This window comes from Struthio camelus, chromosome 15, assembly GCF_040807025.1.
Source record: "Struthio camelus isolate bStrCam1 chromosome 15, bStrCam1.hap1, whole genome shotgun sequence".
Lineage (NCBI taxonomy): Eukaryota > Metazoa > Chordata > Aves > Struthioniformes > Struthionidae > Struthio > Struthio camelus.
Window position 1 is genome coordinate 9,839,809 of NC_090956.1, and position 21,893 is coordinate 9,861,701.

At 40.9% G+C, this 21,893-nt stretch overlaps 2 protein-coding genes across 2 annotated transcripts in view; one reads left to right on the forward strand and one right to left on the reverse strand.

Annotated features, from left to right (window-relative positions):
* The window catches only part of LOC104149672 (acyl-coenzyme A synthetase ACSM4, mitochondrial), an 85,589-nt gene that overhangs the window by 23,480 nt on the left and 40,216 nt on the right, over positions 1-21,893 (reverse strand). The window contains exon 2 of the mRNA XM_068908502.1: positions 8,365-8,538. The gene's annotated coding sequence lies outside the window, so the exon portion shown is untranslated. The remainder of the gene's footprint in view (positions 1-8,364; positions 8,539-21,893) is intronic.
* Positions 52-20,177, forward strand: PDILT (protein disulfide isomerase like, testis expressed). Its single transcript, XM_068908974.1, has 12 exons — positions 52-118; positions 2,758-2,964; positions 5,743-5,876; positions 7,925-8,062; positions 8,790-8,900; positions 9,003-9,056; positions 10,388-10,513; positions 11,441-11,638; positions 13,002-13,122; positions 14,045-14,229; positions 18,249-18,338; positions 20,106-20,177. Exons 1-12 carry the CDS (start codon positions 52-54, stop codon positions 20,175-20,177), a joined length of 1,503 nt encoding a protein of 500 aa, XP_068765075.1.

The window sequence follows — 21,893 nt, forward strand, 5'->3', positions numbered from 1 at the left end:
CTGAAGAGGAGTCTAATCACTAATCACTCAGGAAAGCAGGGGGAAGGTGGCATGACGGATGCTTCCACGTGCTTTGTGGGTAGTCAAGGAAACAATCTTTATCTGTCTGATGAAGAAGGTTGTTCACTCACTGAACTTCTCCATTTCACAGTTATCAGGTTAATGGTGCTCAGATTCCTCCTGGTCTCCCAGGGCAGTCATTAGTGGATGGGCAGGCATCCACTTCTCCCAGCTTCAAACCAAGAGCTGGGCTGGAGGCCTGCAACTGCTAACTCTGAACACCTAAATAGACAAGTTTTGCTTTGTACCTGCAATTCTGCCTCTTCGGGACATTCAGGGATGAGAGATCGTTCTTAAAACAAAGTATTTATTTGGAATTAAAATAGTTCAGAGGAAAAGGGGTCCTAAGAATATCAGACAATCAACATATGTGTCTAATGTCTATAAAGTTTATTATTCCTTGTATATTTGGGGAGCCTCCAAGTATCTTCAGACAATCCTGCAGGGCTTGCTACTTTCTGGAATTAATCAATCATTATATGGCTCCTTCCCAAGAGAGTCCCATTTCACTGTGCAGTAAGCATTTGAGCCCCAAATTCCCAGCTGTGGTGAAACAGCTGTGCAACCTCAGGTTACAAGGAAAAAAGTAATTATATCAAAATTGCCTCTGGTGTAAACTACTGCCTTGGAATTAGCTAGAAGGTGCTGCATCTCCAATTGCCTTCTTGCTCGTTATTCCAACAGCACTTGTTCAGGCCAATATATCCTTCCAATTGGAAAGCCGAATAACTCAGTCTAAGTATTCTAGGCCGACTCTGTCACATGCAGTGTTCATACAGTTATTAAGTATCAGCACTCTTAAACAGCATGGCAAGTCCATGCTCACTCACCACATCCTATGCCATTAAAAAGTCCACATAACTTTACACCGATTTGAAGTAAAAACATTCCATAAAGGCTTGATACTGTCCCACAGAAACAGCCATATTTTTATATGGTAGATATGCTATTTCTTCTGTGGAGAGGCCAGAATTTCTATTAGATAGCCTGCTTTTCCGTAGTTACATCTACCAAACTCCACCTGGACTGAGATACTACTGATACTTTTTAGTGCTGAGGGGTAACACATTACAAACTTGTTGGGGAAAAGGTTGGTAAGATCTTTTTTATAATTAGGAAAAAGGAAATTGAAATTAGGATAAAATCTATCAGAAGATCTCTCTGCAAAACCAAAATACATTTATTTGACGAAACAGGAATTTTACAAGCAATTAGAACAGAATTTGCTTTGGACTGATGCCTTAAGGCTCATTTACTTTATTTAGAGAAGTACCTTCTATTTCTCACCATGGTAGCTGAGTGCACCCTGAACAGAGGCTGACTTTTGTTCTAATAGTAAGGATTCCATTTGGCACATTAACAGCTGGAGCAGCTGTTCCAGCGCCTGCATTCGTAATAGCCCTGAGCCAAGATAGGTTTATATGTGTAAGAATCTGGAAGGGTCTACCAGGTCAATATTTTGAGAAAATAACATTATTTAATGCTACTTTTCATAGCAGTTGGGTAGAAGGAAATGATTGATGGCTGGAATTCAGAGTGAGAATGATGATGATGAATAATGCAAGAAATGTTAACTGATCACTGAGTTAATTAGAGGTTTTATCTTTCGTCCATTTATTAGAACTTGTAAAGAAACGATCATTCTCTTGCTGGTTACAGTTATGTAGGGCAATGCCTTAACCAGGCAGGCTATAGAGAAATGCTTTTGTTGCAATTTTATGAAAGAACAAAAGGTAGTTACTTTGTTAGATTTATGATTTGGAATATATATGTGTGTGCACGTGTATGTACATATGTATCTACACACATAAGCGCACATATATATGCATGAAACAGACTAACTGGATGTTTTTCATCTGTTCTTATTTGAAGGGTATATTGATGACATCAAAAAGCAGGGCATCTCAGCTTTATCAAGAGAAAGTTGAATTCATTTTCTTTTCAACCCAAGTTGCAAAAGGGTAAAGCTCCATGCCTTTACCTCTTTTTCACCTTGGAATATGGAGCAGCAATGTGCCTCTAGTTTATTTCTCTTGCCCTTTCTGCATGAGAATAAAACTCACAACTACAGAGCCCAGATGCGGATGTGCCTTTTCTCCTTTCTCCAAACAAACAACTGCCACCTGGGCTAGAGGATGGGCTGGCGCATGACACAGAATTATCTGTTCTTTTAGATCCACAGCCAGTCTCTAAAAGACTCTAAAAGTATTCTTTTATTCTCTCTTCTTCTCTCCTCCATATCTTATCTGGCAAAAGTAGTTCCTGTATTACAAAAGTTTGTCTTAGTGAAGTGCTTTCAAAAATCAGGTACCTTAACAGAGTTTCAACATGCAAATATCTAACTCTACCCTTGGACTCCCTTTTAAAACTCATACCCAACCATGAGGTATGACTCATACTCGTATTCAGTTAGTCAAACTATTTTTTAACCCCATGTGAATTTTCCCAATAAAAGACTAGTATAACTCACAACCAGTTCTACTGGTTGCTCACTGTGACCAGTTCAAGCACATGTGGACTGGTGAATAATCAGAATCAAGAGAAAGAAGTTAAAAGTAAAGATAGTTTCACAGCTAGTTCAGAGTCATAAATAACCTTATTCAAACCTTCCAGCTATTACCTGACACAACAATCTCCACTAGTGAGCTCTAAGCTGCAGACTATGTAACCCATTCTCTCTTGATTGACCCCTTTCAGATGTTTCTTTATCTCGACCATCTCAGAATTTGTCCAAAGAATTTGCTGAGGCTGCCCGACAGCTTAAAAAAGAAGCTCCAAGAATCCAATTTGGCAAAATTGATGTCACAGACCAACATGATTTGAGAAAAGAATTTAATATCCACCAGTTTCCTACTGTGAAATTTTTTGTGGATGGCAGCAGGCAAGACCCCACTGACTGCAAAGGTAAACTGTCTTTTGCACTGATGAGGATGTATAATTACAGGGAGTACTTATCTGTTATACTGCTGTGCAGGCAACATGTAAATGCTCAGTTAAAGAATATGCAAGTTACCAAACTGATTTTGCTCATGATATTAAACGTACAGTTACCTCTGTCTCCATACAAGAACTTGGATTTGAATTCATCTTCCAAGTTTATAGCAGAATATGCTTCTCTGTGTAATTTGCATAGGTGGCCAAATTCATTTTTGGCATAAATCCACGGAATACAGAGAATTACTCCAATAGGATGATGTATTCCCTTTTACTACAATAAACATGAATAAAAGAGTTACATCAAAGAAGAATTTGGTCCCAAACCTGCTCAGTTTGCACTTTTATTAGTTCACTGCAATTTCCATGGATAGCGTGTCTACAGGAGTAGACTGGAGCAATACTCTACATATCTTAACAATGAATTTAGAATATATTAGTTTCCTCAGTCTATAGGTTATACTTCTAAACCAAAGGAAAGAATTTTGCAATTTAGCCATCAGAAGGAGCTCCTATGTGGCTCGAAAAAGGAAAAAAAAAAATTATTGTTTTATTTAAAATTATGAATCAAAGACCACAATATTGGAATATGACTGACTGGAACAAGCCTAGGAAATCTAGACCTTATTAGAGCTTTTCTCTCATTGAAAATGCATAAAAGAAAGATTTTTTTTTTTCCTAAAATGATGAACTTTGCTACAGAGTTGACCAGAAATGCATGACTTGGCCAAGTTTCTGTTCACGGAATCTGTGCAGAGCTGGGTCACCAAAATTTATGCAAACAACAGTTGCTGCACAAATGCCACTGAAGGCATGATTTGTCCTGCTAACCGTTTATTAGGAGTGCTGATATATGAGAACAGAAGCACCCAACTTGAGTCTCTGATTAAATCTGCAGGGCTGACAAGAGAACACCTTTTAAACTGGTGAACTTACTCGACAGATATGCTTCTGAGAAACAGTGAATACAGAGTACTGTAACACAGCACGCACACAGTCATATTTCAGCAGAGAGCTGTTATTTAAGAGGTACCTATTACGGTGCAAGAAGTTAAGAAACTGTTTTCTGCTCTATGATTTGCCCAAGACAGTATTAACTGTTCAGAACACATGTACCACCAATAATGGCTTAACTATTTTCTGTTGACTGGTAAATGATTATGTACAACAACCAGTAAAATTTCACCTATCAAGTATAATTTTGAAACCATTCAGACTTGGCAACTGAAAACGCACAGCAATCACCTAGTGAGTTATTACACAAAACCTATAAATATCGATACAAAAGAAACTCTAGACATTGCTTAAATTAAGAAATCCACTCAAATATTTGATGGAAGATAGACTTTCTGAATGGTTGTCCTGACAGCGGCCGTAACACAAATGCCAAATCTTAGGCTTTGTAAAATCATCATTTACAGCTCCAAGGCTGGAATTTGGCCCAAAGAAACTTAACTACAGCCTGTTTAAAACAAACCAATAGAAAGATTAACCAAATGAAGTATGTGCTGAGGGGTTTAACAGCTGCTATGCAAGTTGCAAGAGCTCCATTCTCCATTTAGACAGCAGAAATCAAACACTGTTTGCCCACTAGATACTGCTCTGCGCTTTACTCTGCAGCTTATACGCTCCTGAGTGGATGCCTGCTTACTTGGCCTTAAAAAAAAAAAAAAAAGTATTTTGAACCAGTTGCAGTGAAGGCTGCTGCAAAATGACCTGATGGCAGTAAAATGAATTGGTCTGACTCAATCTTATCTTGTCATATTGCTAAATTGCACAGTACCAGGACTTGCATCTTTGATAACCCGCTTGTACTGTACATCTCAACTCTTAACACTGCATGGCATACAGGCATACATTTTTTTTTTTTCCACATACAATTTTCTTAACCCTTTGCTGGACTCCTGCTCTACTTCAACAAGGATATCAGACTCACAGACATGAAAGGGCTACTTTAAGGCTGAGATTTTCAACTGTTGAGCCTCAATTCATGGTTCCAATTCCTCTGAAAACATCATAGCTATGAACTACATATTTTAAAGAAATTCAAGAGGGCTAAAACTCCTGAAAGCTTGAAGAAAATCTACCAAATACAACAGACTGACTGTAAACTCACTAAAACTGATAGCTGTAATTTGGGACCCAAAAGATAGAACAATCAAGAATTAAAGAACAACTTGGACAGTTTTTAGCTTCAATTCTCATGCCTAAACCGAAAAGTGAAGCTGCAACACCACAGAGGAATTTTAACATGTCTCTACCTATCAGATGCCTTCTGCAGCGGTGAAGGAACAACTTTGACACCTAATTTAATTGAACAGACAGTTCAATAAACTCTGTAATTAGTCTGAATTCATTTTGGATTAAACCTCAGGTCAATAGCTCTTTAAATCTTATTGTGACTTTGAGTCACTTGTGAGAACTGGTTTTCTACTTGTTCGAATTTCCTCATCTCTATTCTCTACATGCGATTAAGCAGTTAATTAGAAACACAGTAATTTGTAAAGGTTCAACAAGCGCAGTGCTGATCCACCAGTGATTTGCTAGAGTCAGCAGAACGGAGACTAGAACCTGAGCGTGAATTTGGATGACCAAGTCCACCCTGAATTAAACTTAGACCTCTGCTCTTAGGAGTCCAAAGCCTGTTTGAACTCAGCCTCTTTCTACACCTCCACTGCTTCCGCCTGGATTGCTCAGAAATTTGTACGTCATTCTAATGGTCATTTTAACTCCTTTCTCCTTCCAAAGGAGTCAGAGAGGCCTCTGCATTTATTACATGGGTGAAAAGAAGAACGGGACCTAGCACTGTGTTAATCAACTCTACTGCTCAGGCTGAAGATACCATAAACGTTGAAGATATGGCAGTGATTGGTTTTTTTAAGGTAATTCACTGGGAAACTCAAACGGCTGGTTTGATTTCTGATTTCGGGATATACTGTTTGTCACGGTCACCAAACCTCAGATGTCCCAAAGACAAAGAATTAGCCTGAAAAACTAGGCCATCAGTTTTCTCTGCATTTTGTTATGTTTAATTATTTCTATCTACATTTTTGCACTTGCAGATAAGCAGCCCAGGCAGAGGTGAGAACATCTCACTCCATTGCATTTTTCATGAATTAGGTACCCAGGCACAGACACCTACCACCTTTAGCAGCAGCTCTGAGAGCATGATGCCACAGCAGCATTTTCATAGCCCTGGTCACAGCAGACTCTCCTGTGTCCTCACAGAAAATGCTCCTGCCAAATCACCCCAAATTTGGTAGCCGATGGGAACAGGGCAGAGCTATAAACTTACCTACTCTTACTTTATTCAATCCTTTTCTTTGGCAAGACTTAGCCCATTGCTGCCGTGACAAATACACTGTTATTGGGCTCTGCAGAAGCAAAACATTGTAATCCCTGCCCAGAGTACTGACTGACTTCAAAATCTAGGTTGGCTAATTTCTTCTCAAAGACAGTGTAAAATCGTAGACGTGAACAGCTGCAGGCTGTTCTGGTGAAGAAACGGGACCCTCCTCCTTAGCACCATAAAAAAAAGCAGCAAACGTTGTCTAATGTGGTCAGAGAGCCTTTACTCCATCTTTTCATTTGATGATTTAAATAGCTTCAGTGAAACTGAGGGCAGTTGGAACAGAGTTTCATAAATACCATGCAAACCATTGATTTTTTGCTCTCACCAACTAAGAAATTTGCATGGATAGGAAATCATAAAATAATATAGTGTAGACGATCCAACTCATGCAGTTCTTTCTCAAGTAAACGCCTCCTAATTTCCAGAGCACAATAAGGTTCTCAGGATTTGGGGCTGAACGATATAGAACAAGTCAAACTGTACAGAGTAAATACAAGCTGTCATGGCATGTAGTCATGAGTCTGTAAAATAGGAATAATTTTTTCCTGCTTTTTCAGTCCTTGAAGGTCCTTGAAACCTTTAAAATCTGAAATGCTCTATCAATGTTTTTTTCTAACTGAGGAGATTTTTTTTTCCCAGTCCTAGGCTGGATTGTGAAGCCCTGAGTATCACAGTGATGTTGGAGAGTTCCCTGGACCAACCTGAGAGCAGACAGTGCCCGCAGAGGTGTCTGACCGGACTCAGGTTTCATCTGGAGGCTGAAGTGACAATAGATGACCATGAGCATGAGCTAGGGCACGCCAGAAATGTAATTAGAAGAAACCAACAAAATACTGTCCAAGTAAATACAGGGTTGGATCTGGCCTCCTATTAGTCACAGTCTGCTCACAAAAGCAAGTGCCAGAACGTGCTGAGAGGTCTCAGCACATAAATTACTATTCATCTAGCAGAAAATAATTGTCCGATTAAATCAAATCTGGAAGAGCTGTTGCCTTTCATCATGTCTATTTACTATTAGTTTGAGGGTGGACAGCAGAGTGAGCGTTTAACAGATGTAGGAGTGGAGGTCCGTGCCTTGGAGAGCACTCAGTCAGAGCATTACACACATCAGTCAGGTCTCTTGGCAAGCAGAGCCCCTCTCTCGCCCATCACATCCTGTTGGGGCGGATCGCTCACTCCTGTGCCGACAGGCTGCAGCAGGGGAGCAGCTGCTCGAGTGATCTTTCTCCCTGCTGCAGACCTCTTCACAGAGTACGGAAATACCAGGGGAGTACAAGGCAGAGACTAGAGCAGGGAGGAGGTCGGGACCATGCAGTACCCCTGTTGCCCCAGCCCAGCCCAGCCCAGCCGACACCAGCTGGAAAGCGGAACGCAGTAACACTGTCACAGCTTTCCTCTTGACCTCCTCTGTGCTGAAGATCTCCGCTTGAGAGGCAATCATGGCAAACTATACACACTTTACACTCTGCTCTGTACCTTGCAAGCCTTCAGGGGCCTGCCTCACTGTGGCTTTTACTCCCTAACATCTCGGCAGGACGAAGGGCACTGGTCTTTATAAATCACTGTTTCTGGGACTAGGAACTTCATGATGACAGTGTGGAAGCTTTCTGTGAGACAGCAAGAGACGTGCCAGAGATGCCTTTTGGGATGACCACCAGCGAGGAAGTCTGTACTAACTATGGCATCCAAAAGAACACTCTTGTTGTGTTCAAGAAGGTAGGAGCACAAGCCTCATGGGCAAGGTGTGACAAACAGCAATGGCTGCTTAAGACTGCTGGGGAAATTTTCAGGTTAAATAATTTCCTAGGTGAAATTCACAAAGTTTAGCATAACAAATATTGTATTTACAGATAAGAGGAGGCAAACAGCAAGCTTTGGAAAACTGACACTTTCAAATCTGGCTGCCCACATTCAGTTTTCCAATTTACATTTAGGGATCTGGATAAAATGGCTTGATTTTATAACCCACCAATTATCTACAGGTGCTGCCAGGTTCAGGGAGTTTTGCAGATTTTTACCTCTTTTCCTTTGTGCTGTTTCAGGCCAGGAGTCTTCTTTTCTTCCAAGTCATATCAGAAGAAGGGTCCAACAACAAGAACAAAACTATACAGAAGTGGCGCCAACATTTAGGCTTCAGAGTAGTCAGACCAAGGACATCCTGAGTGAAGATTCATATGTCACAGATAGTGTGTCTAGATATAGAAAAGATCTTTCAGGATGTTAAGATTACTGAGCAAATTAAAACTGTCAGCTGCATCTTGAATTTTAGCTATAATCATGTCCTGTAATCTGTGACATTTATTTTACAAGTTGTGGAATTTCAGTTACTGTGGATCATAAAAAAGCAAGGCAGAGAATAACAACATGTTAGAGTACAGACTTTATGTCTGCTCCTACAGTTGATAAAGCCAACAACCTTATAAAATTTTACTATTTGTCCAAGGGAAAACCTGTACATAATGAAGTGCTTGAAGATGGCAACCAGAACAAACTGGATCCAACAAGATTAATCAAAACCTTTACCTTGGATTTGGTCACTGAATATAACCTGGAGGTATGCTTATTTCATTTTATTAACAAAAACCAAGGAGAAAGAAGGCCAGTAACATTTCATAGATGAGTCTATGAGAAATCCCCCTTTATTTCTTGTTTGCAGGCTACTAGACTGCTACAGGCAGTATGTGACAGCACTGCGTATACACCTTGGCAAGTCAGTGCCCGGAAGAGAAGCGGGGATTTGGTTTACACATATCATGTTTTATATGCTATTTCCCATTTGTTACAAACTTTCAATTGTAGTACCTCTACAATATATTACAGAAAGGAAGGAAAGAAAGACGGGGCGGGGGGGGGGAGGGGGGGAGGAATAAAAAAAAAAAAAAATACTCAAATGTAAAACCTCCATAGAAGAATTCAGGGGAGGGAGAGGGCACTTGTGTCTCCTGCTTGTCCTTACAGCTGTTGTCTTGCACTGCCTTAGAGCGATGACCCCAACAGCAGAGGAGCACAGGAACTCGTACAGAAAAAGACCCAGTTCTAACAGCTACATGGCCACCTGCATTGCTGCAGCAAATGTTTACAGGGCTCTAATCCTGCCAATTTGTCAAAGTAGCTGAATGCAAAACAGCTGAAGCCAAAATTAAGTCTGGCTAACCTGCTCCTTAACATTCAAGACTTTTTTGCTTGAACAGGCCAAACACAAACAAATCGAGACACAGCAGCGGAACCCAACAGGCAGCTGTTGGCAAATCCAGACCAGAGAATGCTTCTCTCTGGCAAGATACTGTTTCTTGGGGGAGACAGGGAATGGCTGGTCAAACAGTAAATGCTGCTTGAACATACAACCTCTTTCTGCGGAGCTAACGTGAAGGCTCAGGCTGCTCCTGCAAAACCTGGGTGGGATGGGAGGCTGGAAGGTCAGTCCCTACCCTGGCTCCAATCCTTCCACTCCCAGACTGCAAGCCAGTCCTTTGGGCCAAGGTAAGAAAGGAAGAAACTGGCAACAACGGTTGCTAGTACAGCTAGAAGGGGAAAAATGTGGAAGTAGCTACTTGCATAGGGGATACCTCATAGCCTCTAATCATGGGGCGGGATGACAAAAAGGGCAGCTCTTTGTGCAAGGAAGGAGATGTAAGCTGCTGATGCCACCCAGAAGCAGTGAAGGAAGTACCCACCAGGTCCAGCTGCTGCAGCTGGGCCTCCCTGGGTAATACTGCCTTTCACTTTCAGCACATCTTCAATATTAACTCTTCAGCATGTGTTACACAGAAGGTCAGCCTAGAACAGCCCCTTCTGACTCTAAAATCTACGAATAATGGTGAGGTTTTTCCTGGAACAAAGAAAATACTCACTTTTTCTTCTCACTTTATCTTCTTTAAAAGAATGAAAAAATCCAAGGGTTATGAAAATGATTGGGAACTATCCGAGTCTTGAAAAGTAAAATTTGCTATACCAGAACCGAATGACACTGGTACTCTGAGCATCTGATTCACTGTTCTGCTTACAAAGAGTAGAACAGATGTTGCGTCTTTTGTTTCCCAGACATCTGTGAAGATTTTTGATGTCCCTGTTGAAAGTCACATCCTGCTGTTCACCTCAAAGAACTCGCAGACATTCAACGTGACTTATGAAAATTACAAGTCTGCTGCTGTGGAATTTAGAGGAAAGGCTTATAACGCTGAATCCTGCTTTGCAAATACCACCTGTCAAAAGATCAACTGAAAAACACTCACCGATGCTGTTGGTAAAGGTACACTGCTGTCAGCCTGTCTCTAAGTCTAGCAAACCATTTAAAAATAGTTGGAAAAACTAATATAGCAAAATGATCTGGAAAATTCAAAGAATAATCTTCACTGGAGAACAGTTCTTTAAAACATAAAGATCACACAAACCAACACTAATTCTAGCTGCTCCCAATAAACCTCCTTCTGATTTTACATATATGAAAGTTGCTCCTAGAAAGTCAATCAAAGACATTTTTAGCAGGGTTCTGGCAATTTCTGTCACCACCAGGAAATGCCAGGAGAGTCTCAGCGTATTGCCTGAACTAAGGGATGAAACCAGCTACAAAACCTGAAGAGAATCGCAAGGAGCCTGCATAGCCTTTTGCCTGCAGCACACAGGTGTATTCATACATACTAACAGGTATAGGCAGTCATACACAGAGATATTTCAGTTTCCGTCGTCAATCGTTACGGCGCTACTCCTGCTCCCAATATACTAGAGGCTGCAGAATGGTAATTCACCTTGTGGTAGACCACTCAGCTTTAATGTAAGAGCTTTGCAGGGTAATTTAGATGTGTTAGCAAAATTAATTTAATAGATGAGTGCAAACCAGTGCGAAAACACAGAGGGAAAGCCTCCAACCCTTTTGCTTGCTTTTGCATTTGTTATGAACTTGGATCAAGCTATGATAAGATAAAAGTCCACAAAGCTGCTGGTTGGGCTGACACCAAAAAACGGTTCCACACAATTCCTTCCGTTTAAGGCTTGATCCTAACCATTGCCAAACTCCAAGCATGATCCATTTCTCTAAAACGTCTGTACCAAAGCTGGAGGACTCAACCAGATGATTGACTGCTTCTTTATTATCAGATAACGTTTGTCTTGGTGGATACTAATGAAACAAGGAACGGACGAGTTTCTGAGCACTTTCACATCACTGAAGCTGATGTTCCTGCCGTGAGAATCCTAAATTTGACAAGAGATGCAAAGTACAAAATGCCTGCAGATGAGGTGAACGTGGAGAACCTAAGACATTTTTGTCAGAGCTACCTAGATGGAAAAGCAGAGGTATGTCCACTACTAATGAGATGTCCCTTTACACCAGTTAAAATACTAACAAATTTGCAAAGCTGAAACATCCCTGAAATTACTAAAACACTGTGCACTGATCTGATCATCAGTCCATGATCCCTGATGATCAGGGTTGCTTGCTCTAATGTGTTCATCTTCACTCGATGACAGACCAACTGAGATGGGCTACAAAGTTCTCCAGTCCTCCTAGGTAAATTTAGGAAAATCATTCACGGCCCAATATTTTAGTTAGTTTCAGCTGCCATATTTTAGTTGGTTTCAGCTGCCATATTTTAGTGGATTAAAACTTCTTTGTGCCTCAATCTTTCCAATCATTTAATGGAGATAATGTTTCACTTCCCCAGTTGGGAGAGATGAAGTTTCATGACCGATCACAAAGGGCTCTGAGGTTGCAGGAAGGTCCAGTAAATAGAAAGCTGACTGTTTCAAAGTAGAATAATATTTGGCATTTGTTGCAAATGAGTTTAAACTTAATTTTGTGACTCCTAGTGCTCCTTGTCAAAGAGTGAATTTTAACAGGAGGAAATCATTCCCAATTGATAATACAATATTTGCTGTCAAAATGAGGTGTCATCCTCCATACCCATGTGAAAAATACATTAAAATGTGTTGCTTATTCAGTGCTTTTTAGGGTGATTTGCTTTACTTTCCACAACAAGAAGAGGTGAAGTGGTCAAATTGACATCAGACAGAATTTAAGAGTTTCAAGCAGTAGATCCTGACTTCAGCGTCGAGGGAGAGGAGGACAGGAGACATCTCCATCTCTTCTCCAGCTAGAGCTGTCTGAGTGGCAGACTCGCGTGGGGACTGTGCTCTTTCTTCTGTCACACTGCTAGTGTAAAAGAAAAGAAACGGCCGGGAAATAAAATGTATATTGTAGGAGCCATGTGGTGACCGTGTTTGAGGGGGAAGGAAGAAAAATTCAGGCAGCAATGTATGATCCATCATCTTATCGGTTATACACCACTCTTTTGAGAGATCACAACATGTAAGCTCTTCAGTAGTCCAGCTTTGGAACGCTGGACAACAAGAATGCAGGACAAGGAGTTCATCTGTGTGCCAAAGAGTCATTTTTAGCCCATCTACTACGATGCCTGTATTCAAGAGAGGGATAGGTAATCCAGACTACCAGCTGGTGCCAGACCCCAGCTCCCTACTCAAGGGAGAGAAGAGAGTAACACGGAAAGGCTGGATAAGATACAGAGATAGCTGAAGTAATGTACAGTAACGATAGACATCAGGTAGAGAAACATCCAGTCAGTCCCACATTAACTTGAACTAGAGTACAGTTTCTCACTGCTCCCTGCACTTTCACAGCTGTGTGTCTGTTTCTGATTAGCTACATCTCTCTAGTGAGGAAATTCCAGAAGACTGGGACAAGATGCCTGTCAAAGTGCTCGTTGGGAAGAATTTCAACAGGATTGTCTTCAATGAGACCATGACTGTGTTTGTAATGTTTTGTAAGAGTCGTTACTGTATTTGGATACTAAGTAGCTCCCGTGTGACCATTTGGAGGTGAAAAAAGAAAGCTCAGGTTTCCATACCAAACTAAACCCTGTACTTTACAGAAGCCCAGGTTAATGAATTCTTGCTGTCTGATGAAAGCACTAAAGAAAAGCTTGTGTCATAACTATTGCAACACCATGAGCTTTTGCTGATGTAAGGTTGCACTAAATAACTTTGGATCCCTTAAGTAAATATTTGTCCAGATAATACCAAATCTGAACACTGACGGACAAAGTGTTATTAGAATTTCATGCTGTACAATAGGACATTATAACATGCCGTACAGTAAGAGTCAGGCCGCTTCCAAGGCCAGAGGCAGAGTGGCTACAGCGCTCTAGGATTAAACCCTGAAGAGGAGCTGTGGTTTAGCAAATAACTCCTTTTCTTCCTCCCCTATCTGTAAAAGGAAGTCATTCTCCTGTTGACCCTTCCCAGCAACAAACCACTGCCCTCTTCTGTACCAGCCAGCAGCAGTGGTAGTTTAGGCCTTAGTTACTTCAGGAGAGAAAACATGCAGCGTGAAAATAAATATGTACAACTAGCTGCACTCCCCCGAACTCCAAGACTTTTTGGTTGTACTGCTACTCGTCTCTAGCAAGGTCATATGGCAAGTGCTGTGTGTTTACTTTTGTTATATAAGGCTAGACAGAGTTACAGCAGCACTGCTATCAGAAGTGCACTAGGGAAGTAGCTGGTTATTACCAGAGTATTGGTGAGTTAGGGCACAAAATTCATGAAGGTTGAATGGTTTCAAGCAGAGACTGGCCAGAGCTGAAATCCAAAACCCTGTGAACTTTATGGGCTAAATGGGTCCCAGTAATTGCACCAGTATATGCTCTTCTGCCGCATCGTACACTTTTATTTTTTTAAATGTAGATGATGCCCCTTGGTCCTATGACTACACAAAACTCCTGCCAATCTGGGATAAACTGGGAGAGGAATATGAAAGTCGCAAAGGCATAATCATTGCCAAGATAGATGTCACGGCAAATGACATTCTGTCGATTGTGTTGGATCGCTATCCATTCTTCAGACTGTTTCCTGCAGGACCTGATTACCAGGTGAGAGGCTGAAGGGGGAGAACGCAAAGGCACTTCTGCACATGGAAGGGGGATGTGCGTACATGCAGTTTGCAGCGGGCAAGCATGTGAGAGAGGAGCCTTTAAAGCAAGACGACTTTATTCCTCATCTACTCAACCTTGGATTCATTGCCGCCAAGAACCTGAGCCAAAGATAAAACCCTTTTACCTTTCTTCTCTTATGAGTGAGGTTGTGGCAAAAGTCCATTTATTATTTACCAAATTGGACTTACAAAGTTGTTAGGGTCTTACCTTCTACCTCTTGGGTTCTAGTAATAGTCTTAACTCAGAATAAACTTACAGATATCCTCCTGATCACTGCAGCATCTTTGTGCTTCGAACTGTGAGTACGTTCACAGAACCACTCTCTGTTGTTTCTGGAGCAGATATGACTACAACAACAGCATGGTACCAGCACTTTAGAGGTTACATCCTCTAAACGGTTACAAAAAACAAATCCTGGAACTTTCTCCTATATGCTTATGCCAGTAATTTCATTTCATTCCAATACTACTGAAATGCCTCAACATAGAATAAATACTGTTGCCAAGACTAAACATTTTTAGAATATGCTACCTAATACATCAGCTATGTTACAGTATGTTCAGAAAATGTTGCTGAAAGAGGGGACAAAGGAAAATATTAGACAAATAATTATATTCTTCTATCTACGTGGATAATCTGATTAAACAAATACCATCTCTGAGGCCAAAAAAAATTTAATTCTAAGATATGGTTATAATTAAGACATTACTAACCTTTTCATTTTTCTTCTTAGTCCCAAACTTCAATTAAATTCCAAGACATTTGTCCATATCCTCATTTAATCTTTTAGGGAGAGATTTTGCTCTTGGATGTGCATGCACAGCTCCTAATGAATTGAACCGCAGTCCTGCATACTCACACTGTGTGTAGTCTTTATGCAGAAGAGCAGAGATCGATTAAATGTTCATAATAAATGTCAGCTTGTCAAAAAAAATTAGTAACAACTTTCATTAAATATTAAAGGATTGTTTTATACTTATAAAACATCCCAAAATTAAAGAGTGCTTGCAATCTCAAGTTCTTCCTTGTGAACCCTGTTTTTACACTAGCTCCCTTAGCTTCATAGACACATTCACAGAACTGCACTTCATCACCAGCATGGGTGTCCCATAGGTGTCTGTGGTGGCTGATCCAAGTGTTCTGGACTTCTTCCTTACGGCACTATATGAACAGCTGGATCAAAAATCTTTACTTACCACAGACAGTCATACATGACCAGACACACACTCAGGCCATTAATACACAGTTACGGTAACAGCTCTCGGTCACTGGCACCCACTCATCAGTTATACGTGGAATTCTTGTAAGTATACTTCATAAAAATTAACCAAAGATAAAGACGCAAAGTCCTCCCAAAGTCAGGAGGCAGGATACACATGTAACATCACAACGCGCCAAGGGTCAGAGTTCTACTGCACTTCGCATTGTACAGGCACTTCTCTAAAATTACAATCCTTACTCCCTTATTTTGGCCACGAAGAGAGGGCTAGAAGGGGCTTGGAGCCAAGGAGTTAAACTGGTATGCTCCGAAGAAAGAAAAAGAACAGGAAATTTATACAGTCCAGTAACAACATCTGAGGCAATCTTGATTTCACACAGGCATCTTTTCTAGCCCTCAGTGCTTCGCTAGTGTTGGAAACACACAACAAATGAGCTTTCCAATTATCTCTACTGATCCTTCCTACTGGTAAAGGACTAAGGATGCATTCAATGCTAGGGCAGAAGCAGTAGGAACTTTAAGGAGGAAATAATTGCCAGAAGACTCTAAAGGGCCTCATGATCTAAATTCCCTCCAAAAAGCACATCAAAATGCATGTAAACATCTCTGAACCTGCATGTAAACATCTCCGAATTTCAATCAACTGATGGAAATGTTGCTAACAAGATGACCCAGACATGTTTTCCAGAACTGGGATATCATGGTCTCTGGCCACCAGAGCCTGCCCTTATATCTCCTTAAAGTCAGAACCACAGGCAGAACACATTACTCCACAGTACCCTCCGGGCACTCTCAGCTGATGCAATACTGGATACTATCTTCCTCCAGACAGAAGTATCTGCTAGGTCTCCAGGAAGTGAACTGCCTTCTTTCTAGTGGGCTGTCACTCTTTATTCTGCTTAAGAACGGATTGAGCTTCTCCTAAAGTTAAAGACAAGTCATCCTATATTCAATGGCTGCAAAACTAGGTGCATGATGGCATTTTCAAATCAGGAGCCACTTGGGGTTAGTACTGGAATTAACGTGCAGCTAGATGGGCTCAGCGACATAGATCTATAGCTAGGCATTTAACTGTGCACCTAGTCTTCCAAAGCATCAGCTCAGTGCTTCAGCATTTGTTTCTCATTCTCGCTCTGTTTAGTAATCCTTGGTTTCAATATACAGATATACTGATTCTAACACATGGCTAAATGGCTATGGATACAAAAGAAAAAAATTCCCATGCCAAAAGCAAAAATCAGCTCTCACAGTGAGACAAAGTCTTTGCTCTTTCTCCCCAGGAGCAATTACATTTGGTACTTGGCTGTTTGCTGGGGAGCAGTTAGAGCCAGAGCTGAAGGAACCAGAGAGCGAAGCTGCTGAATGATGTGGAGGAAGGAGGAGTGGCAGAGCAGCACTGGAGTTACATCTGCAAAGCAGATGAACAACTCACGCACTGCATCATCCACTCCAAATTTAGGAGGAAAATGTGCAATTTTTTCAGACAGATCTTAAGATGATTTTATTTGTTTCTCTGTATTAAGTGAGAAAAATCACATTTGCATTCTCTTATGCATTCATTCACCCTCTAATGAGAGGCACTGACAAATATCCTCAGTAACCAGCACATAGATCAGCTGCTTTTCGGGCTTTACAGGTCTTCAGGCGCTGAGAACTTGCTGTTCCAGCCATCATCAGAGTCAATCATCTGAAATTATTAATTGCCTCTGGAGGAATCAAATAATTTTAATCAAGAACCTTAAGCTTGCAAACATTGAAAAATAACTTCAAAGCTGCTACAGTTTTTCTTATTATAAGAAAATACCTCACTGCATGGGAAACATTAAACCTATGTATATTCCTACTGAACACAGCAGAGAACAGAGGTGTTTTGTTTACAGTCCTTTGAACTCATTTCAGGCATATTAGCAAATAACGTAAAGTAACACAGCACTGTTGGTCTCAGTGGACGTAAGTCAGCTTACCCTAGGTGAGAATAGGCACCTGCTTATTTCTAAATAGATAACAGCAGACAATTCCCAGTATCACTCACATGAGCTTCCACAAATTTTGGTTAACAGACTTGTGCAAAATATTTTTCAGACTTCAGAGAGAAAAAGTATTTGAAAAAAAAAATCTTTAAAATATAGAATGGTGCTAGAACTCTTCAGAGAATTTTGAAGTCCTAAATTCAAAGCACGCTTTCCCTTAAACATCCCCATAATAAAATCCTCCATAAATCCCCAGCTCAAGGTGAAGTAAAAGGCAATTAATACCGCTGTTCATCTTCCTCCTGTTCTAACTGAACATTCAAGTTGTGGAACAGCTGGTACTTCTGGACTGTGATTTTCAAAATTGTTTCAGGATTTTGAATTTCCATAAAAATCTTTAGGTAGCCTTGAAAATCACGTCTGGACCCTTAAAGGGCTCTTCTATTCAAAATATCTTGCAAATATTTAAAAAAATACATAGAAAAGACACTGAAGTCAGTCACTGGCAGGACCTAGGCCTGATATTATATAATAATGGCTCTCTTTTTAGTACAAGTCCTTTTCTTCTTAGGGATATATCTATTTTTCTTTACACTTGAGTTTCAGATAACTGTGGAATTTGCTGTGTCTCTGTCCTAGCTTTCTAAACTGCACACAGGAGTCTAGACTTTGGTAAATCTACAGAATTGAGATCCTTCAGCTGATTATGCTGTGACTTTAGGCATTTTGAGCAGACAGTTAAATCTTAATCTTCAAACTCTTTTCAGGTGGTGGCTTATGCTGGGGAACATACCTTGAAGGCATTTTCTGAATTCTTAGAAGAACAAAGCAAGACAAAAGCAGAATCAAGAGAGAAGGTAGGACTTGGATTGCACAGCAGACCGACCGATCGGTGTGTGGATCCAAGACATGTGCACACCTTTTACAGACCCATCTGAGCTGGCCTATACCATAGCCCTGGAGTATGGGCTTCAGCCACAGCTCACGCCTGGGCTGCTCTTATCAGCTCTTAGCCAGTCTCAAGCTGACCAGCTTGGCATGACCGCATCAGCTGCGGTCACACCGCTCTCGCTGCCTGGCAGGCACGCTCCCACTCGCATCCTTGTTTCCATCACACAAAAGCTCTTCTCCCACTGCTCACGCTATCCCTGAGCCACTGGGCTAACATATTGATAGTGCTGCTGGGCAGAAAGGAACCTGCACCTTGAAAAGTGTAAGCAAGAGCTTGTCAGTGTTTCAGTTGGTGGGGGGCAGGAAAGCCTTAGCTCAACTGGCTTAAGCTAAGGCTGGAATGGTTTGAATATCCATGCCCACCTTATCCCTCTACATTCAGTGCAGCTTCTCTTCTTCATGAAGCAATGGCACAACTGAGGGCAGACACTGTCCCCTTTCTAGCCAATCTGATAACAGCTACTGCCCAACTCCTCAGCCCTTTCTCCTTCACTCTAAATAAGACCAGACAAGCATCTGCAACCCCAGATCAGCCTATTTACTTTCCAACTTTCATTGAAAAAAGACCTAACAGAAGTCATCATCATGATCAAGCCCTGTGCAGACCACTCCAAGTAACAACAACAAAAAAAGATGTATAAAAGGAGATACTGACCACCCAATATGACAAGCATGGGCCTATTCTTGCCTGGAAGGGAAGAAGTAAATCCACAGGGTGGCAATAGTTACCATCAACACTGCATTTTTCAACTAGTAGGAAAACTGTCTGTGGGTGGAGAAATGATTCCGCCAAAGGCTTTGATTCACTCCTGACTTCATTGCTCAGATGGGTTACAGATGGAGGGAGATGACTAAACTAATATTGGGAAACACAAGTCTGTAGTGAATGATCAGACATCCTGGATGTCTGCCCAGTCTGTCGTTGCACACTTCTGCTTTCCAATACGCAAAGCCTAAATTTGGTGTCTACCTCTGATGCACGTTCTTGAGTGATGTGTTTGTAGCAAATCCGTTGAGTCCCCTGCACAAAGTCTCCTATGTGCAATGTTACAGAACCGTGTATAGTTTGTTATCTCTTTGTGCTTTATTTCACAACAAAGTATAACTAAAAGAGCTAGTTTGGGAAATACCATTCAAAAAACATGTTTTGTGTGGCAAAAGGGGGAAATAACTGGCATTTGCTCATCTGTTCATATTCTCCATCCTTACTGGGCACCCTCCAAATTGTCCCAGAAGGGTGCAGTATTATGTCTTTCGCAGCACAGTGCTTGATGCGAAAATCCCCTTTTGGGAGTAACTCTTTGTCCTGACCTCAAAGCATTCACAAACAGGATAAATAAAGAGGGTAGTTTCCTTTTAGATTGTCTAGGAAAAAATGTCCTATGCCCATCAGCTTAATGAAAGTGGTTTTCCAAGTTCTTTTTAAAACTTCACACAAAGCCTCATCTAAACTAAACCAGTGTAAGGGTGTGAAAACAAAACACATTTTGGTAACAGCTGCACTACTTCTGACCTCATCAACCTGCCCTCAAGTTCCTCAGCTGAAAAGATGAAAAGCTACATTTCCTACAGTCTTTAACATATTTTGGAAAGTAAAGAATTACCAAAAGGATTTTCTTTTTGGTGATTATCAGTAATAAGCAGCTTTGCTCTTGCCTTTGCTTTTTTGGAAGGATCCTTCAGGAGGAATCAAAGAGGATCTCAGCCAGGAAGAGAATGTAGTAACACAGAAAGCAGAACTTTAATAGCACAGAGAAAAAGAAACCCTGAGGACTGTGGGGAATCCTTCCTGGAGGGAAAGACTGAATCATCTCAAGTGAACAGAGAGCTGGATCAAAAAATAAAAGAATTAAAATATCAGTGGCTCAGTATTTGTGACTTCTCTTTTGAATGCTACTTTACTAATGGTTTTACTGGGATCAGCTGTCACAAGTTCTTAAAATGACTGACCATTTTGCTTAAATGCCCTTATCATCAATATAACTGTTCTCATTTAGAAAGGTATATGTGCCAGGGTAAAGAGATCAAGGCACAAACTATTCTTTTTGAACAAAATCTGCAGAAGGTTTGCAACCAGTTGCAATGCCCCGAGATAGTCCTACCATTTTCAAGGGAGACTCACTGCTCCCCAGAAGGAGGGGATTAACATTGCAAACAACACTTCTATTATGATCTTAAAAACAAGTAATTGCAGCTAGGGGCTGTGCCCAGCGTGACACCAACAGGCAGTTTGTGATTTTTTGCTTATATCAAGAAGCAGAAAATTAAGATCTAGTTTAATTCCAATACAAAAATATCATACCTACTACACAAAATCAGAGGTATGCTTCACATTTTAGTCATAGTGGGTCCCCTGACCACACCTATAGGCGTTATACAAGTATGGCTGCTGAAACTGTTTGAGAACAGCAATTTCTTCCTACAAGGGGTAGATAAAAGCAGAAATAAATTCGAAGACCTGAAACCGTCTCTTGCACAGTAAGAGAGGGAAGACCGCTTAATCTTTCGTTTCAAAAATAGATTTCCAAAGTCTTTGTTCCCAAATTATTAATACTACTGAAATAAGTTATTTTCCTATGCAAGCAGAGAAAAAAAAGGTCAAACTAATGAAATGAAGGATCACCTATTTGAATGGAAGGAGTGTTACTCATTGCACTGAAGAATACAGCACTGAAAGAATAGTTGAGCTTTCACATCTCTCAGGCAGGTCAACAAGAGATGGATGATTTTTAAACTACTGGACCTCTCACATTTTATAGTTATCTGCTAAAAAATGCAATTCATGACAGATGGCTTGCTTGCTAACCAGGTTGCAATGCGTAATTAAATATCTGCACTTAAAGACTGAAGATGAAATATTAACTTCTCTTTACTTCATCGTTCTTACAAATAAATAGCAGTCAAAACATAGCGTTTTACCTCATTTTGCTGTTAGTTCACCTTCAGTGATGAAGTGTTAGTAACAAGGATACAGAAAGAAAAAACAGTTTATGTCAATACTTCACAGGCACAATTTAATCTCTGCTGGAGCTAATCTTTATTGGGACTACAATTAAATTGTCATGATCTTCTGCTTGTGGAAGCATATCCAGTGCTAAATCAGCATTCCTAATAGGAGCACAGAGTCCCCCTGGGTTTTGTAGGTCTTGGTCCTATTTTCATGAGCATTTATTTTGAGTATCTAAAACAGGTGAAGACCACTGATCAGACAGGCTCCACACACTGGCATTTCTGCCCACTGCAGCTCCATCACCTCCAAGGAGACAAGGAAACTCTCCGAAACACCTCTCCCAGCCCCAGCTAGGGCACAGCAAGCAACTCCCTAAGTGCTGCTGGCTCCTACCTCTGTCTAAGGGGGCTGCACTTTCCTGCAAGGGTGGATAGAGGAATAACAGCATATGTTTTTTATCTCAATTCAAAATGCTGCCATTCAGCTGAAACATGTACAAATTGCAGTGAGA

Coding starts and splice junctions, on each gene's coding strand:
- PDILT (XM_068908974.1), top strand. CDS start 52: ATGACGGATGCTTCCACGTGCTTTGTGGGTAGTCAAGGAAACAATCTT. Junction 119..2,757: donor TTATCTGTCTGATGAAGAAG/GTTGTTCACTCA, acceptor GACCCCTTTCAG/ATGTTTCTTTATCTCGACCA. Junction 8,901..9,002: donor TCACTGAATATAACCTGGAG/GTATGCTTATTT, acceptor TCTTGTTTGCAG/GCTACTAGACTGCTACAGGC.